The following is a 19,598-nucleotide window of genomic DNA, read 5'->3' as shown; positions in this document are numbered from 1 at the left end:
CCACTTCCCTGTGAACAGCACCTCTTCCCTACTCCCCTTGTCCAGCACCTCTTCCTTGCTCTCCCGGTCCAGCAGCACCTCTTCCCTGCTCCCCTTGTCGCTCTTCCCTGCTCCCCCGTCCCTCTTCCCTGCTCCCCCGGTCCAGCAGCACTTCTTCCGTGCTCTCCCGGTTCAGCAGCACTTCTTCCGTGCTCTCCTGGTTCAGCAGCACTTCTTCCCTGCTCCCCCGGTCCCTCTTCCCTGCTCCCCCTGTCCAGCAGCACCTCTTCCCTGCTCCCCCGGTCCCTCTTCCTTGCTCCCTGTCCAGCAGCACCTCTTCCCTGCTCCCCCTGTCCCTCTTCCTTGCTCCCACAATCCAGCAGCACCTCTTCCCTGCTCCCCTGGTCCAGCAGCACCTCTCCGTCACTGCCTTCCATACTTTGTCCCACCCCCACACTCCGAAACCGACCTGCCTGCCATCCCCCTATGCAGTAGAACCCTCTCCCCCTCCCCGCCACTATCGCTGCAGTGCAGCCGAGCCCACTGACCCTCCCACCGCGAGACGACCGTCAAACCTCCTGGCTCCAGCAGCGTCCGCATCACACTAAAGACGCTGCTTCGCGGCCCTCCCAAGCTCTGATTTCCTCTGCCGGTGTCTCTGATGATGTCAAAAGAGATGTGGCAGAGGAAATCAGAGCATGGCAAGGCCGCGAAGCAGCGTCTTTAGTGTGATGCGGCCGCTGCTGGAGCCAGGAGGTTTGTGCGTCTAGTGGGACAGCCCGGACGCGAGGGGGTCACAGCACACCTGGCGACGTATTAGAGGCGGATCTCTCCTGAACTTCCACATTTCCCTCCGCCCCTCCTCCCCTCTCGACTTAGCGCTCCTAATAATTAAATCTCGCCACCTCAACTTGTTCCGGACGGAAAGTTTACGACGGCAGGACCCTGCGTTCACTCCCTCCATGTCTCCTCTCGGCCCGATGGCGTCTCGCGAGCTGGACTGCGACATGTCGGCCGTTGGTCTCACGAAGGTAAGGTGCAGGCCGTTTACGGCTGTTGTGCGGTGCTGTAGTAAGCGTGCATGCGCGCTCTTGCCACCCCAGCCCGACAGATCAGGGAACACGGGGTAAGAGTGCGCATGCGCGCTTAGCGTTTTATTATAGTAGATTCTTTTGATGTGAGGGAAGCAGTACCTCCTCTAAGCTTCTAGAATATCTTTGTCTGTAATCATCATCTTTCATTTCTGACTCCCTCTTGTCTTCGTGTTTTTCCTTATCTTGTTTTTCTTTCTCTTCCTTCTCTTTTTCTTCATTCTCCTGCTCTCTTGATCGAGTAGGGCGGCTTCGTCCAATAGTTTTTTCAGCTTCTTGAAGATCCGTTAATGTTACGCCCTACAAAATAGCAATACACAGAATGATCAGATTCTCTTATTCCGCAGTTCTTAAACTAAAGACAACTTGTTCATTTACCAGTTGAAAACCACCACTAATCGGAATAAATTTTAGGGCTCTTCCAGTCTACAACTATATGGATAGTACCTAGACATTATGGGGTCAAAATTCAGACATCAGTGGTGAGTGTTTTCCTCACGGCCAACAGTGGTATTTCCCAGATATTCAAATCTGGGACCTGTGTGGGCTCTGGCTTTGAATATCCAGTCATTTTTATTTATAGCTTTTCTTTAAGTCTTGTCTATTTACATAAGCATGGCACTATATCTTTCCTATCATTATAAATCTGTGTTCTTTTCTGTCATTATTTAGTCTGTATACTGCTTAGTTCTGCATTATCAGTTTAGTGATATAGCAAATACAAAATAAATAAATAGCAGCCACCTAAGTCGATATTCATCACTTAAGCGGCTAGGGGTTACCGCATAAAAATCAGACAGACTTATACTGTCCCATTTATGTGTAAATCTGGCTGCTTAAGCGCTACTAAAGCACTTAAGCAACCAAGTCCTGACTCCGCCCCCCATCATAGACAGCTGTGTGTTCAACGCTAACTGCAATATTCAGCGGCACTTAACCGAATATTAGCAGTGTGCTATGACCAAACAATTTAACCAGTCAGCGGATATGTCAGAGGGAGGACCCAGGGGCTGGCTGACAGCAGGTGGCTGTGCTTGCTTTTGCTACCGGCAAGCAAGGTAACTCTGTGGATGTTTCAGCCAATCGGTGTTCGAGACTACCAACACTGATCGTGTGAGAGTCATTAACAATGATTTGGTCTGTCTCTGAATTCAAAGCTTCAAATCTTTATATGATAAACAAAAACTGCTTCAAGACAGGATCTTTCAGAATGCTTTCTATATAAAAGCATTCTATTCAGTATAATTGTTAAAAAAAAAAAACACCTTGGGTTGTTCTGCTTGTAGTCACACTCAATTAGAGATTCAGAACATTACTACTCCCTGGGAATGCCCAGGCCAATTTTTTTCTAAACCACCTAGAACTGAAAGGTATTGGCAGGATAGAAGACACCAATGTAATGTAATGTAATGTTTAGAGGGCCGTGGGGAAAGAAGGAGTAAGAATCAGGAGAAATGCCAGAATAGGAACTGGAGAGAGAAGGGGAGAAAGCTTAAGCTTTGTGGGTGGGGACACCACCAACAAAGTTGGCTCTTGGTGCCGTAAGCTTTTGAACAGACCTCGTGACCATCCTGAAACTTACAAGCAATTGTTTTTGGAATGTGCAGAGAATTTAAGGTGAACTCTGGGCATGATTAAAGTAATAGCACTGGTGTAGGTTGATGTGGGCTAGCTTGATTTCTTGCTCCCCTCTCTCCCAAGTACAAATCTTCCTGACCCTTAATAAATTTTATTTTAAAATATCTTTAAGCAGCAAAAATCAGTATCTACATCACCAAAGGCATACAGAGATTTTAACATGTGTAGGAACCAAGTAGAGGCCTCACTCCTGAATCTATATAAAAACAAAATCCCATACCACTATTCCCTCTATGCCAATGGTTCTCAACCAATATATCCATAAAAGGTGGGAGAGTATTTCACAAAAAAATTTGACATATATCCCGCAGTCAAAAGTCAGACATTGATAAACCATTCACATCAATAATTTCTCTTTAATTTTTAATTTCCTCTTTAATTTCTCGCTATATTCTATCATGGCTTCAGATATGCCATTTGCTCACCAAACATTTTCCATGGTTGCCAAATGTATTTTTTATGGCTATGGCTTCTTCACTAGCCCCGTTGTATTCTTATTTCCTTCCTTAAGAAAGGATTGGACAGTTTCCTGCTGGAAAAGGGGATAGAGGGGTATAGATAGAGGATTACTGCACAGGTCCTGGACCTGATGGGCCGCCGCGTGAGCGGACTTCTGGGCGCTATGGACCTCAGGTCTGACCCAGCAGAGGCATTTCTTATGTTCTTTTGCTTTTTTATCAAACTTTTAAAGTGTTATGTGCAAAAGTCAATAACTTAATACTTATGTTAAAAACTTATCTTAGTTTTATCTTTTACTTTTGTTCTTTTATCTCATCGTGAAGGGACTTCTCATTTCGACATGTTTCGCCGTTAGGCTGCTTCAAGAAAAGTCCCCCCTTTCAAAACTTGTCTGTACCATCCCGATCCACAAAGCTATGTCAACAGTTAAGAGGTTTTATTTTTTTTTTTTGTTCATCCGTGAATTTTAGTGTTCAGTATGTCACAATAGAAAAAGGTTGAGAACCACAGTTCAAACTGAGTTGGAGTCCTCCACCTACAATCCTATCAGTAGAGGGTGCTGTTTCACCACTACATTTTCAATAGTGAGGGACAGGGAAGCTTTGCAGGACTTCAGGGAACCCGTCTTCTCCTCAGCAATTAACAATACAGTATTGAAGCACCACCCCCCTACTGGCAGCATTGCTTTTGGAGGACCCCTGCTTAGCTCAATTGATTACAAATGGTTCAAAACTCAGCTGCAAGATTGATATTTGGCTTATGGAAATTTGAGCATCTACAACCATATTATAGTAAACTTCATTGGTTACCTTTAGAAGCTAGATTAAAATTTAAACTAGAAGTCATAGTTTTCAGGATCTTGACATGTAATGTCCCAGGTTATTTGACTAATCTAGTAACTTTATTGTATAATCCTCTTTCTAAATATCAAATGAGAAATCTTTATCAGTTATAATTTCCTACGGCTAAGAATTTGAAATCAGACAATTTTCTTTGTTTATTCAATATTAACTTGTTAATTTTTGGAACCACCTTCCTTTGGGACTGCATGTTTGTGGATATTACCTTCGGTTTAGTAAACTTAAAAAAAATGTTATTTTCATCATGATTCATTTTAACCAAGTTTAATTATTGCAATATAAGTCTTTGTTTGCATTTTGTAATTCCTGGACAACTTGATCCAATTCTATATTATTGTTATCCATCCTTAAACTAATTAAAGGGCAGAATAGAAAAATCTGTATAACTACACCAGAACCGCCCATCCAGAAGAGAAAAGTTTATACCTTTGAGGGCATATTTTGGGGGGGAGAGGGCGAGGGGGAAGAGAAGCTTGAAAATGACATGCAGCAACTGCTAACAAGAAACGGGTAATTGGTAAGAAAAGTCTTATGCTAAATGATCAAGTGAAGAGAGTTGGAGAATCATTTTGCAGAAATCTTTAATGATATGGCAATGAAGCAATTATAGCAGAGATGCACAGTAAAACTCACAAACCAAACACTAGACATAAGAAATGTAATTTCTTGGGGCAAATTATGTACAATCAAGAAATATTCCGACTCAAAAATACTAATAAAAATAAAGTAGTTCATTTCTAAAGCAGGTCTGTAGACTTGCAATGAGAAACTGTATATTTTAAGGCAGTGACATGTACACTAAGGGACTTTTGTCACCCATGACCTAGCTTTTCACCCCCCAGATTGTGAGGCCTCCTTTCACACAATCACTGATATGGCCCTGCAGCCCTCTGCATTCCCCATGGGCCACCCTTGCATGTATAATAAGTGGACATAAGCCTGCAAGGAAAGATAATGTAGGATTAGAGGAAACTAACACCACAGTCCTTGAATTTAAAAATAGAATGAACAGGAGATAGTGACAAACGCTGCACGTGACCTTAGTAGGGTTACATGGTTATACAAACTCTGGTACTGAATGTTTAATCAATCCATTATGCAAAAGATAAAGAGAAGGAAAGTGTGTTAAACAGCTTACTGGGGAATTAAAAAATATTTTACAATTTTAGCTGGAGATAAGATTAACTGAAGGTGAAAAGATGCCCCAGGCATTTGGCTCAGAGGTGCCTCAGAATGCCTGTTAATAGCAAAAAAAACCCTGTAGAATAGAAACTGGAGCATTACAAGATTAAGTGAACAAAACTAAGGGGAGGTTCACAGTGAGGACAGGAAAGTTCTGGCAAACAAAGAAAAACTGTGGCAACGATGTTCTTGATTAAAAGTCAATAACAAATGTCTTTCATGAATAAAAGTGATGCAGTCACTACAAAATCAATCCAAATGATACTCGCCAAAAAACCAGTGGTGCAGACCAGACATAGTCCGTGTTTCAGTTAAGAAACCTTCTTCTTGAGTCCTATGGAAATGTGTATGCATGACTATCCTGAGTGGAGTAGAACGGATACAAGTGAATCAATTTTTCATTCCGTCAAAATTACAAAGACTAGGGGACACTCGAAATTACAGGGAAATACTTTTAAAACCAATAGGAGGAAATTTTTTTTCACTCAGAGAATAGTTGAGCTCTGGAATGCGTTGCCAGAGGATGTGGTAAGAGCGGATAGTGTAGCTGGTTTTAAGAAAGGTTTGGACAAGTTCCTGGAGAAAAAAGTCCATAGTCTGTTATTGAGAAAGACATGGGGGAAGCCACTACTTGCCCTAGATTCCTTTACACTTTTTATGAAATAAAATATAGAAATTTTTTCTGCCATATATAATGCTGAGAAAATAAAGAGCTCAAGTTTGTTTTCTTTTTGCAGGTAGTCTCCATTTGCAGATGAAATGTTTAGCTAATGTGCAGGTACTGTTATCCCATGTTATAAAGTTTTTGTGTTCTTGCAATTTGAACTTTATTTGATGTGAAGTTCGTCCAGGTGCAGATGGTTTGGTGTGGAGTATCCTTGAAGTTGAATCAGAACAAGTCTTTGTAATTTTTGACAAGAGTGAAAAATCGATCCACTTGTACCCGTTCTACTCCACTCAGGATTTTGTAGACTTCAATCATATCTCCCCTTAGCCGTCTCTTTTCCAGGCTGAAGAGCCCTAACCGTTTTAGTCTTTCCTCATACGAGAGGAATTCCATCCCCTTTACCATCTTGGTCGCTCTTCTAATTAGTTCAACTTTTCTGTATAGTTTGGGCATTAAAAATAAGCATTTTTAATGGTTAATACATTCTCAATGCCAAACTACACAAAAAAATTTGGGCTACGGTAATAGATTAGACTGAAGCAGCAATAATGGTGAAATAAGTTTTTACTTTATGCCAACTTTTTAAATAGTTTTGTACAGAGTTTGAGGGTGGGATTGTTTGCACACTGGTTTTTGGTATATCCTTACTATTTTGGTTGACTTGTTCGTCTTGTTAGAGCCTTTATAAAATAAGCACATTTTGGAGATTACAGGATTTTGTTATACAATCACCCTGGGTGTGATCCAATATATTTATCAACATGATAAATATGACTTGGGATTTTGATGACTTTATTTTTCGATGACTTTATCTTTCAATGCACCTACAAATCCATTTCTGTAAGAGATCTCTTACAAGCTTACATGCACTTATTTCAGCATTAGCTAGAACAGCATTAGCTAGAACAGTATATCACAAACTGTGTGCCGCGAGAAGGTACTGGCTCACTGCTTACAGGATATGTCTCTCGTGGCAAGAGGCATGTCCTGTAATCAGTCAGCCGGCATCTCCCCCCCCCACCCCCACCAGCAGTAATAGGAGGCTCAGAGCCGTGGCTGGAGAGCAGCCAGAAATGCGTGGATGTGTTGATGTCTGCGCATTTCCAGGTGCCCTCCAGCCCCGAGATTAGTGTGCCGTAGCTTAAAAAAAAAAGTTTGCAACATACTGAGCTAGAAGAACTGAATGAAATTTCCCCCCCAACCCCCAGTCCCTAAGATGTCAATTTACCTGGTTCCACAATGGAAATTTTAAGACAGTTCTGGTTTTAAACTTACATTCCAAAACAGTGTGTAAGTTGTAGTGCCTGATCATGCCCAATGAAATCAGTGCTGCAGGTCCCATAATGCAATAGAATAGGGCTGTCCAAAATCCAAAGTCTGTCCCAAAATCTCCAGCTTAGAACTGGGTAACTTGGCATCTCTGCAACCCAGCCACCCCCTTATGCTCTACATTTCTCCCTCAGTATTCCCAGGGGTTGTGTGCAGAGTTGGAAAGAAGTGTGAAAAATCGTGAATAAGTTTTCGGCTGGCTCCGACCCACCCCTGCCTCATTCCGGACCTTTCCGCCTCCCTCCTGGCATCCCAGACCTTACCTGGTGGTCTAGCGGGCTTTTGGGGCAGGAGCGATCTTCCTAAGCTCCTGTCCCGTGCAGATCACTCATAGCAAATGGCTGCCGTGAATTCCCGTAGTCTCTCGAGACTACGACGGGAACTCCCCGCAGCCATTTTCTAAGTGATCTGCATGGGGCAGGAGCGTAGGAAGATCGCTCCTGCTCCGAAAGCCCGCTAGACCTCCAGGTAAGGTCTGGAATGCCAGGAAGGAGGCAGGGAAGGTCCAGAATTAGCTTTTACTGCTGATACTGAAACTGTGGATTTGAAGGGAGAAGTGTACATTGTCTTTAAAATGCTGTGAACAATTAAAACCTTCCACAACTGTCACCAGGTTATACTAAAGTGCTCACAGTTCAATTTTCGAACTACCTGTGTTGATCTTCGGGATTGCCTTGCTTGCCTGGACCTAGCTTTTCTCTGGGATTCAGACTCTTCGTCCCGGACAGGAGTGAGGTATGATCTATAATATTACAAAATGCAGAAGGAAAAACAAAACAACACACACCTTAGCATATATTACTTCTCAATTACCAATTCAGATGAAGAAAACAATTTAAAAAAAACCCAAAACCTTTTATCATAGCCTTCAATTATTTTATAACCTACTGAAGCAGGAAAAGTGACTTCAGATCAGAATGCAAAATAAATAAATAAAAATTAAAGCTGCTGAAACCAGGACTTTCCTAGTGGACCTGACACATATATATCAATGAATTTCAAGTATTAATGTATGTTCAGCAGCATTTAAAGGTAATAAGCATGAGCAAAGAGACTGAAGTGGAGAGGATTTGTAATTAAACAATGTTTGGGGGAAAAGCAGACCATTAATATCTTTGTTCGCTATGCTGGTTCTTGTGAAGCTCATACTTTTGACATTTCTGAACCTGCAGTTAGACTGCCGTAGTCTTCATTGTTGGGTCACAGCGAGAGGAAGAACATCGCACAGCTCATCATAGCAGTCTCCAGAGGTGTGATTGAAATGTGTGAAACTTGGAAAGAGTGGTAATGAAACTCTTGACAATGTTACAGCTTGCAGCACGGCTAATTGTTTCACCACCGTATGCTTGCCCTAACGGGTCATCCTCATCTCCCACGAGGAAACAAAGTTTTCTTCTCGATGTGACCCAACAACGAAGACTATGGCAGTCCAACTGCAGGTTCAGAAACACTGATGTTTGAGCTTCACAAGAACCAGCAAAGCGTTGCCACATCTACTTCCTGGAAAGAAAAACGGAGGCAGTGGACCTACTTTTCAATTCGCTCTCGTATATTCTAATTTATACTTCAGTATCTACAAATATGATATTTCCTGAATACCTTTTCTTTGATCAAAATTAAGATTCAATTTATACAGCTTTTATCCCCAGTGTGCAAATTAATACATTCTATTATAAAATATGGAAACAAGCTCACATTTCAATTACAAACAACATTTTAATTGATTTGAACACACAGGGGAAAAACATCATTGTGAAAAGAGCAGAATTTAAAGCAATTCCTCAAAAATAATGTGTTAAATACAATAAAAATAGTTAAAAAAAAAAAAAAAATCTACAGATGTCAAAACTTTGGATCAAGATCAACAATGGAAACATCTCTGTATTTCCAGTTGAAAGAAGACTGAATCTAATGATTTAGGAACTGACAACCGTAGTGCCTGGTAGCCACTGCTGAAAAGAAATCTGAAGCGGGAAGCAGAAGCAGCAGACGCACAACAAAAAGACTGTTAATTCCACCCCCCCACTCTCAAAAACCAGGAGACTGGTATACTGAAAATTCTAATCAATTTGCCACCTTGAATTCAAGACACAAATGTATTCATACGGTGTTTTAAGATGTATTGCAGTATGCCGCAAACTTTTTAAAGCCGCGGCACACTGAACGCGTGACTGGAGGGCATCAGGAAGGGCGAGGACAACGTGATGATGTCACGTGCACGTATGATGTAATCACGCGGATTTCCTCACGCGCACAGACGTGCTCCGACTGTGGCCGTGAGACTCCTATTGCCGCTGGTGGTAGGATTCTAGAGAGAGGTACGGATAGCAGGAGAGGCACTGGCGCTGGCTGACTGTCTTTAGGATGCGCCTCTCACCATGAGAAGCGTGTCCTGCAAGCTGTCAACTGGCACCTTTCCTCCTCGGGCGTCTCGCAGCACAGTTTGCGATACACTGATGTATTGTATTCTTGTGATGAATTAAACGTATAGATAAAACCAGTATCATGACCAAGACCTTACACACCTGCGTCTCTCCCTAACCTCTGTTGCAGAGGGCACAGTGCCAGTGGAAGTTGTAGTCGTGGTTGCTGAAGTAGCTACAGTGTTTATAACAGTCGGTGCAACAGGAACAGTCACTGCCGTAGGTATATTGTCCTTTCCTCTTTCAGTACTATCCTCAGCCCAAAAGCGATTTGAGGTACTGGAAATTTTGTAAGCAGCGAGACAAAAAAAAAAAAAAAAAAAAAACACAAAACAAAAGCTTAACAATGAAAGCACGCAACTAAATGGCTAATGAAGTTTTTCTGGGTGAAAAAAAATTCTCAATAACTTAAAAACCCCCCCCCCCCAAAAAAAAACACACCAAAAAATATCACCAGTTCATAGATTTAGAGAAAATTTTAGCTCATGCTCCTTGAACATCACTGCAAAATGAACACACTTTTTTGCACGTGTACACAACTGCAAAATTACAACAGTTGAAATACTGAAGCTTGACCAATTTCACTTATCAAATGGTCAAACTACATTTAGGAGAAAATTAAAAAGGTATATTTAAAAACAAACAAGAACCACCACCCACAAACAAAAAGCAATAAAGCCCAACGACACAATGCATGCACACATAGCACAAACCAGCTTCTCCACAATGCTTCCCAGTGCGATACCTGCTTTGTACGCTGGTGGGACTAGAACTTGTTGCTGTTCTTGCAGTAGTGCTTGTGCTGGACAGCAGGCTTTTCTGAAGTCCAACAGGAGAGGTAACTGTTGTGGTAGATGCCGACACAGAGCCTGGAACGTTAGAACTAATCACTCCATCTTGGTTTCTGCTGAAAGAGCTGCTAAATAAAACCAAACGCACACAAACATGGTCAATTTAGAAAACACAAGCGAAGGACAATCAGCTGCACATACAATACAGTTTTAGCAATAAAGATAGAGCCTCTGGTCATGAATGCTTCCAAACACAAACAAATCGGTTCCCGACCCCAAAAATTTGCACCTGGTCACGACCTCACAATCGGGTGCCGAACAAACACAGCCCTGCCCATTTTCCCCTTCCGCTTCGTACGCGCCAAATGTTTTCCCATTTCCTGTTTTTGCGTATATGGACCTAACAAAGATGCACATGTTCAATCTCGCCTTGTAATCGGTCTCGGTCAGTCATGCATTCATTCGCTGTGAACTCTGTGTGCTGCATTTCGTGTGTTTTTACATTAATTTTGCAATTAAGCATGGCCTCTAAGCAAGTGAAGAGTGGTAATGTTGGTGAGAAGAAGGTTTTGAAGAAAACTGAAATAGAAGTGGAGGAGGAAGTTATTGAAAAGTATAAGTGTGGTATTCGTACTACCGATCTTGCCACGGAGTACAAGAAATCCAAGTCTACGATCGACTACTCTAAACTATTTTTGTGCTTAAAAATTTTATAAAACAATATTTATATACAGTTTGTAGGGCTGGAACGGACTGATCTTATTTACATACAATCCAATGGAGAAATTAGGTTCAGGTCACGACCATATCGGGCTGCGACCAGAGTTTTGGAATGAATTATGGTTGTGACCAGAGGTACCACTGTATATCCAGGGAGCATGAAATAATGTACCATGCATGCTACAGGGAACCCTAGGCACATTCACTTCTCAGTGTAACTGGACTTACCAAAGACCATATCAAACTGGCTCTTTATGCTAAATTATGCTGTGATTAGCCTGGTTGGAAAAAAAAAAAAAAAAAAAGAGAAGCTTTTGGCCTCACAATATATATGATCAGAAGAGAGGGAAAGGAGGCACCAAGCAACTCGATCCATTTTGTCACTGGTCTAAAATTCCAAGTATAAAGGTGATGCAACAGTCATGTAGCCCTGCATCAGGAGTCAATGTAACCTTCAGAATGAAACAATGTAGCTCACACAATTGTTATGAGACAGGGCACATGGAGAACAACGCAGAGTATCTCATGTTGTCAAAACTAACAGAGTCTCTAAACTGTACTAAATGGATCAGAAGAACAAATTAAAAGATTTAATATGATCTAAATGAAATTTTTTATAAGCTACTGACAAATGGATGAGAGAAATTTTATGATTACTTGTACTTTTTATGTTTAAAACTTTTGGTTTTATATTAGGAACATAAGAATAGCCTTACTGGGTCAGACCAATGGTCCATCAAGCCCAGTAGCCCGTTCTCACGGTGGCCAATCCAGGTTACCAGTACCTGGCCAAAACCCAACAAGTAACAATATTCCATATTACCTATCCAGGGCAAGCTGTGACTTCCCCCTCTCCCCCTTGTCAATAATAGACTATGGACTTTTCCTCCAGGAACTTGTCCAAACCTTTCTTAAAACCAGCTACGCTATCCGCTCTTACCACAATAATAGTCTTGTGTAAGGCAGTATAACAAGTTTAAGAAAATCTAAATCAGTAAAAGCAAATGTGTTGAAACATCTGAAATGACAATTTAAAAATCATGCACTCTCTAAAGTTAAAAGGGGATAGGAAGTTCTTCTTCACCCAGAGAATGGTAGAAATCTGGAAAGCTCTTCCGGAGGCTGTTATTGGGGAAAGCACCCTCTAGGGATTCAAGAAAAGGTTAGATAAGTTCCTGCTGAACCAGAACGTACGCAGGTAAGGCTAGACTGAAATAGGGCACTGGTCTTTGACCTAAGGGTCGCCGTGTGAGCGGACTGCTGGGCACGATGGACCACTGGTCTGACCCAGCAGCGGCAAATCTTAGGTTCATATGTTCTAAAGTACTTGCTTATATGATATTTCTCAAATGCCACACGTTTAGAGGTTTTTTTTGGGGGGGGTCTTTTTATTATAGCTAGGGATACACAACAAGACAACTCCCCACAATAGCCTTGTTTTCTTATATTTGTGTGTTCATAGTTTGGGATCCCCCTCCCCTGAGACAAGTTCCTGTTTCCTTTATTTTATAATCCAGTATCACTCAGTAAAAACCTGTTTGTTTAATCCTTCATTCTACTCCAATCTCGGTCAAAATCGTGTGTTCACATTAGCTAGGGCTGCAGAACACACATTTCTAATATTTTATCGAGTGTTCAATATGTCGCTATAAAAATGCTTTCCCTTTATCTCCCCTCCCCTTCTTTTCAGTCCTCATTACAAGATAAATTTGTTTTACAAATCCTTCACAATCAGACAGACTTGGGTTGAAATACTGACTTCAGTTAAATGAAATGGGAGCTTTCAATACAACTAGAATATTCAAGATTATCTGACCAAAATTTCAGATAGTGAAACTGAACAAGTACTGTGATGAAAAAATATTTTAAGGAGCTACATTAATTTTCTGTCTTCATTTTCAGGAATGCAAGCCTGGCAGAGCTGAGTGTTGGGAGACAGTAGGCAACCCAAAAGAAAAACAAATTATGGCTGAAAACTTAAGTAGGAGACTACAAGGAATAAAGGGATAACATGACAAAATATGAAACATTTTTATTAAATGTTGTCAGAGAATTAATTTAGAATGTGGCAGAAAGCATCCATTGTCCTTTTAAAAGACCTGGAGATCTTGTGCAAAGATGCAGGGTAGGAAATGCATCTCACGTACAGCAAATCTGAAAAAAAACTTCCAGAAATGCAGCAAAGCAGTGTAAACGTTTTCCACACTGGCCCAGATATAAGTATTTTCTGTCCTGTTTGTTGTGAATAGAGGGATTTAGCTCTCCTTTGGCCTTGCTTAAACTTGTACTAATCTGCCGAGCTTTCTATATTTCTCTTTATAATCCTGCTTTGAAACACTGAAGTTATTCTTTCATCCTCAGTCTAGCAAATATTGTGTCCCATTATTCAAATATTTAATTCAATATTCTAGTGTTCTGATTTTCAGAATCAGCCATGAAACTTGTTGTGTTTGATTCTCCATAAAGGGGGAATTACAAATTAGGCAGCCTTATTTTAGAAAGGCATTACGTCAAAATCAAGATGTCAAGTTTCACTAGAATTTTAGAACAAAATCTTTTTCAACATGGTATACAAGTTAACGCCTGACTTGATTTACACTTGTCTGGCTTCAAATCACCAGTTTTCTCCTTCTATTCATTTTCTCCTCTTCTTCTGTCCTTATTCCTAATATTCTCTCTTTTCTCTGTCCACTCCTATTTACTGGGTTTGTGTTCTGTCCCGTCTAGAGAATGACACGGTGACAAAATTCATTACCATTCCCGTCCCCGCGGATAACCGCGGGAAACATCTTCATGTCATTCTTTAAAGAGAGAGGGAAGAATCAGAGTATGAATGGCCACAACCACTGACCCTCAAGCTTTGCTTTGAAGGATGCTGGTGTAGAAGGACTGAGGTTGAAACAGACACTACAGAATGACAGTCTCTGGTATCCAGAGCAGATATTGTGATGTCATAATGCCTTATTCCACCAGTGCCTAAGAGCCAATCACCTCAGTGATGTCACAATGGCTTCATTATCCTTGGCTCCCATAAGAATCAGAGTATGAATGGCCACAACCTCTGACCCGCAGGCTTTGCTTTGAAGAATGCTGGTGTAGAAGGACTGAGGTTGAAACAGACACTACAGAATGACAGTCTCTGGTATCCAGAGCAGATATTGTGATGTCATAATGCCTTATTCCACCAGTGCCTAAGAGCCAATCACATCAGTGATGTCACAATGGCTTCATTATCCTTGACTCCCATAAGAATCAGAGTATGAATGGCCACAACCTCTGACCTGCAAGCTTTGCTTTGAAGAATGCTGGTGTAGAAGGACTGAGGTTGAAATAGACACTAGAAAATGACATGGGATTATTTCCCGCGGTTATCCGCGGTGACGGGAACGGTGATGAATTTTGTCACCGTGTCATTCTCTAGTCCCGTCACCGCGGTAGTTCCCGTCAAGTTTCCATTTTTATTTTAGTACTGTAAACCACTGAGATCTATTGTATGTAGCCCAGGCAGTATAGCAAACCGCTAATAAACCGTAAGCTAGTCTAACATGCAAAAGAAATGACGTTATGTGCCAAATGCATGTGACAAACATCCATTTTAGAAAAAAAAAATGTAATTTCAGTGGGTTGAAAAGCAGCTTATCTCAGCCAGTTCAGATATATAAAAGGTGGATTTTCTTGATGCTGTGAAACCAGTGGTTTTTCAGGGGCAAAAACCATTGGGGGATTAAGGGGGCAACCTCTCCTAATCCCCCAAATCGGAGCAAAACCTACACATTCCTGGTAACATAGTAGATGATGGCAGGTAAAGACTTGTACGGTTCATCCAGTCTGCCCACCGAGAAATAACTATGCATTCTTGATCTTGAGCTGACCTTGTCATTTTCAGGACACAGACTTCAGAAATCTGCCTGGCACTAGCTTAATTTTCAAACTACTGGAGTTGTTGAAGCATCTAGTCCAAACAGATCTATTTAGCCATAATTGAGAAAAGTCATACAAGTCTGCTCGGCCCTAGCTTTACCTCCCAACTACAGGCAGCAAGTATAAATCCTGGCATCGCTCTTTAGGACATCATTACTTCTTCTGAAATGGGGGCTAAACCTTCATCTTCTGAAAACTGGTAAAAACTGTTCACTTTTTGCAATTTTTAGTTGTTATTGCGATACATACAAAATGAAATTTCATTTATGATTATAAAAATTATCATCATCTACCAGCCTCTCCTGGACATTACCTTAGTGTCACCAAACAGCAGCATTTCAATGCTCATAATTTAAGCCAGTATATCGCAAACTGTGTGCCGTGGCACTAATGTGCCACACAAGATTACAGGTGTGCAGTGAGACGCTGGGGAGGAGGAGAGGTACCAGCACCAGCTAACTGGTTAGAGGTCATAAGAACATAAGAACATAAGAAATACCTCTGCTGGGTCAGACCCGAGGTCCATCGTGCCCAGCAGTCCGCTCACGCGGTGGCCCAACAGGTCCAGGACCTGTGCAGTAATCTTCTATCTATACCCCTCTATCCCCATTTCCAGTAGGAATTTGTCCAATCCTTTCTTGAACCCCAGTACCGTACTCTGCCTTATAACGTCCTCTGGAAGCGCATTCCAGGTGTCCACCACACGTTGGGTAAAGAAGAACTTCCTAGCATTTGTTTTGAATCTGTCCCCTTTCAACTTTTCCGAATGCCCTCTTGTTCTCTTATTTTTCGAAAGTTCGAAGAATCTGTCCCTCTCTACTCTCTCTATGCCCATCATGATCTTGTAAGTCTCTATCATATCCCCTCTAAGTCTCCTCTTCTCCAGGGAAAAGAGACCCAGCTTCTCCAATCTCTCAGAATATGACAGGTTTTCCATACCTATTATCAGACGTGTTGCTCTCCTTTGAACCCTCTCGACTAACGCCATATCCTTCTTAAGATACGGCGACCAATATTGGACGCAGTACTCCAAATGCGGGCGCACCATCGCCCGATACAACGGCAGGATAACTTCTTTCGTTCTGGCTGTAATACCCTTTTTGATTATACCAAGCATTCTATTCGCTCTCTTTACGGCCGCTGCACACTGTGCCGACGGCTTCATTGTCATGTCCACCATTACCCCCAAGTCCCTTTCCTGGGTACTCTTATTCAATAACATCCCTCCCACTGTATAGTTGTACCTCGAGTTTCTGCTCCCCACATGTAATACTTTACATTTTTCAATGTTGAACTTCATCTGCCATTTCGCCGCCCATTCTTCTAATTTGTTCAAGTCCCTTTGCAACTTTTCGCAGTCCTCTGTAGTCCGAGCTCCATTAAATAGTTTGGTGTCGTCCGCAAATTTTATTATCTCGCACTTCGTTCCTGTTTCTAGATCATTTATGAAGATATTAAATAGCAGCGGCCCGAGCACCGAGCCCTGCGGGACACCACTCGTGACCCTCCTCCAGTCGGAGTAGTGACCCTTCACTCCTACCCTTTGTTTTCTACCCTCCAACCAGTTTCTGATCCATCTATGTACGTCTCCTTCCACCCCATGGTTCTTCAGTTTCCGGAGTAGACGTTCATGGGGCACCTTGTCAAAGGCTTTTTGGAAATCTAGATATATGATGTCTATGGGGTCTCCTTTGTCCATCCGTTTGTTGATCCCTTCAAAGAAGTGCAATAAGTTCGTTAGGCACGATCTTCCCTTGCAGAAACCATGCTGGCTGGTTATCAGAAGTTCATGTTTTTCAAAATGTTGATCGATGTTTTCTTTTATCAGTGCTTCTGCCATTTTCCCCGGAACCGAAGTCAGGCTCACCGGCCTGTAGTTTCCCGGGTCACCTCTTGATCCCTTTTTAAAGATGGGCGTAACGTTGGCTATCTTCCAATCTTCCAAGTCTCTCGCGGTGAGAGGCACATCCTGTAAGCAAGTCAGTTGCCACCAGTGCCTCTTCTTTTTCAGCACCCTCACTGGCAGCTCAGGGCCCTCCCGCACATGAGTGCGACATCATCGTGGCAACGCTCACGCACTTCCGGGTAGTGCTGCCCGATTCAAATCAGGTGAATCGATTCGAATCGGTTCATTTCTGTAAAAAAACAGACTCAACGATTCAGCCCCAATTGAAGTTCATTCTTTTTTTCATCGCCGGTCGCCAGACTCGTTCCCATCTAATGTAACTTCTGGTTTTGCGAAACCGAAAGTTACATCAGAAGAAACGAAAGGACGTGGGAGCGTTGAGGGGGGAGCGAGCTAATGGCATTTTTTGCTGGCTCTCTCTGCATTTCTCCTCTCTTCCCTGCTATTCCATATCCAGTCGAGTAAGTAAATGAACCGGCAGGGAGGGCTGAGAATTGGCAGGGGGGGGTTGGTGAGTCTTGGCTGGGGATGGAAGCTGGGAATCGGCAAGGAGGGCTGGGAATCAGCAGGGGGGCTGGTGAGTATTGGGGGCTGGGGATGGAAGCTGGGAATTTTTGATATGATATTGCCTTGATTAAATAAAATGTTTAAACTTAAAAAGCTGTGTCATTAACAGTGAATCGAATCAAAATATTTTTCTCTGAATCGGGCAGCACTACTTCCAGGTGCCCTCGAGCCGTGGACACCAGTTTGGTGTGCCACGGCTTGTAAAATTTGCGAGGCACTTCATTTAGGCAACGCAGTTCACTTCAATTAAATAATTCAGTTTTCTTTAGTATTCCATAGAAGTCAGACAGACACCAACATGCCTCACAGGTCTAAGACATTTCGCAACCTTAGAATTACAGGGTTCTAAGTGACAATTTTCAGTATTTTTAACTCCGATGACTTCCGGGTTCTATATGACATACAGCTTCATTATCTTTATATTATCATCATGTAGTATTTGGAGAAACTCTGTTCTGGTGTTAAATTAATATAAAGATAATGAAGCTGCATGTCAGATAGAACTCGGAAGTCACTGGAGTTAAAAATACTGAAAATTGTCACTTAGAACCCTGTAATTCTAAGGTCACAATTTCTTAAAACAGTCCAACACTGCAGAATGTAGTCAGCTATATTCATCTCTCTGGTATATTGTGATGCATAAAGACAAAAGCCCTCAGGATAAAAAAAAAAAAAAAATGCTGATCTATATAATTTTACAATAACACGACTGAGCATTTCATTTCCATTTACACATTGGATTATGTTTAGAAATAAAGAACAGATCAGGACCACACAAGTGCAAGCTGCATGAATCCAGTAACTGCAAACAGAATTAACTTAAGTAGACTGAGACAATTATCTTAAGGCACTCTGAGATAAAGCAAGCCTGCCCATTACCTTCTTTGATAGTTTGTGTTTACTCCTTCATTTACCGAGCTGTTTTTCTTGAAGTCTTCTTCCCATCTTCTTCTTGTATATGAACCGCTACTACGTATCAAATTAATAGAGAAGTCCCTAGAAAATAAAGAATACATTTTTTTAGATGCACAGGGAATGTGGTAGGAAGGTAAAAGGAGAAAAGCTGAGAAAGCAACTCTGCTTTATAGGTGGTTAAACTCCCTTATCTGTAACATACGTTCTCTGAAGATAGTTGCTCAGCCATACTTAGGGTTAGATGCACAAAACACAGTCGCTAAGACTGATTTCTTGATGATTTTCGCAGAGGTTCGATGTAATTCCATCCAATTGATCGCTGTGAGAGCGACCAACACACGTGCAGAGCCAGTTTGGGGGAAACCTGATCAGCTAGCGGCAGGGGAAGCCCCAAAGCAGCCTCCTACCACTCGGTTGTTGGGGCTTTTTTTCTTTTTTTTATTAATGGCACAGATGTGCTTGTGTCACACACTCACAATATCAGTCCCCATTTAAAAAAACACCCTTTGCAAGCCCCCCCCCCCCAGATGACGCCAAGAGCCAAAATAGAGACATGAGGGTTGCCCCCTCCTTCCCCATGCCATGCCCCCCTCTCCTGCATTTCAATAAAAAAAAATTGGCAGGAGGCATATGGGGACAGACTTAAAGATCTCAATCTGTATACTTTGAAGGAAAGGCAAGAGAGGAGAGATATGATAGTTATTTAATTACCTACGTAATATAAATGTGCATGAGTCGAGTCTCTCTCATTTGAAAGGAAACTCTGCAATGAGAGGGTATAGGATGAACTTAAGAGGCTCTGGAGTAATCTAAGGAAATACTTTTTTACAGAAAGGGTGGTAGATGCATGGAACAGTCTCCCGAAGAGGTGGTGGAAATGGAAACTGTGTATGAATTCAAGAGGGCCTGGGATAGGCACGTGGATTCTCTTGGACAGAGAAAGAGATAATGGTTACTATGGATGGGCCATTTGGCCTTTATCTGCCATCATGTTTCTATGTTTCTAACTTAAAGATGCAATTTAGAGAAAATGTCAAGCTAAAAGTATAGCAAATCATCTGGACCAAATGGTATACTGCAGTGTTCTTCAACCACCGGTCCATGGACCAGTGCTGGTCCACAGAAATTTCCTGCCGGTCCACAGGGCCGG

The 19,598-nt window shown here is 42.0% G+C and overlaps 1 protein-coding gene across 5 annotated transcripts in view; it reads right to left on the bottom strand.

The window, feature by feature from the left end:
* Positions 1-19,598, bottom strand: part of PPP1R12A (protein phosphatase 1 regulatory subunit 12A) — a 183,881-nt gene that overhangs the window by 46,439 nt on the left and 117,844 nt on the right. For 3 of the 5 annotated variants that reach the window (XM_033951481.1, XM_033951483.1, XM_033951485.1), the window contains 5 exons: positions 18,413-18,529; positions 10,374-10,547; positions 9,731-9,907; positions 7,857-7,947; positions 1,173-1,370 (listed from right to left, as the gene is read on the bottom strand). In XM_033951481.1, the coding sequence (XP_033807372.1) occupies positions 1,173-1,370; positions 7,857-7,947; positions 9,731-9,907; positions 10,374-10,547; positions 18,413-18,529 (757 nt within the window). The remainder of the gene's footprint in view (positions 1-1,172; positions 1,371-7,856; positions 7,948-9,730; positions 9,908-10,373; positions 10,548-18,412; positions 18,530-19,598) is intronic. The other 2 variants (XM_033951482.1, XM_033951484.1) reach the window with 2 other exon arrangements.

The sequence above is a fragment of the Geotrypetes seraphini genome, chromosome 7 (assembly GCF_902459505.1).
Source record: "Geotrypetes seraphini chromosome 7, aGeoSer1.1, whole genome shotgun sequence".
NCBI classification, from domain to species: Eukaryota; Metazoa; Chordata; class Amphibia; order Gymnophiona; family Dermophiidae; genus Geotrypetes; species Geotrypetes seraphini.
Note: the sequence above shows the minus strand (reverse complement) of the source record. Positions and strands in the feature narration are given on the sequence as shown.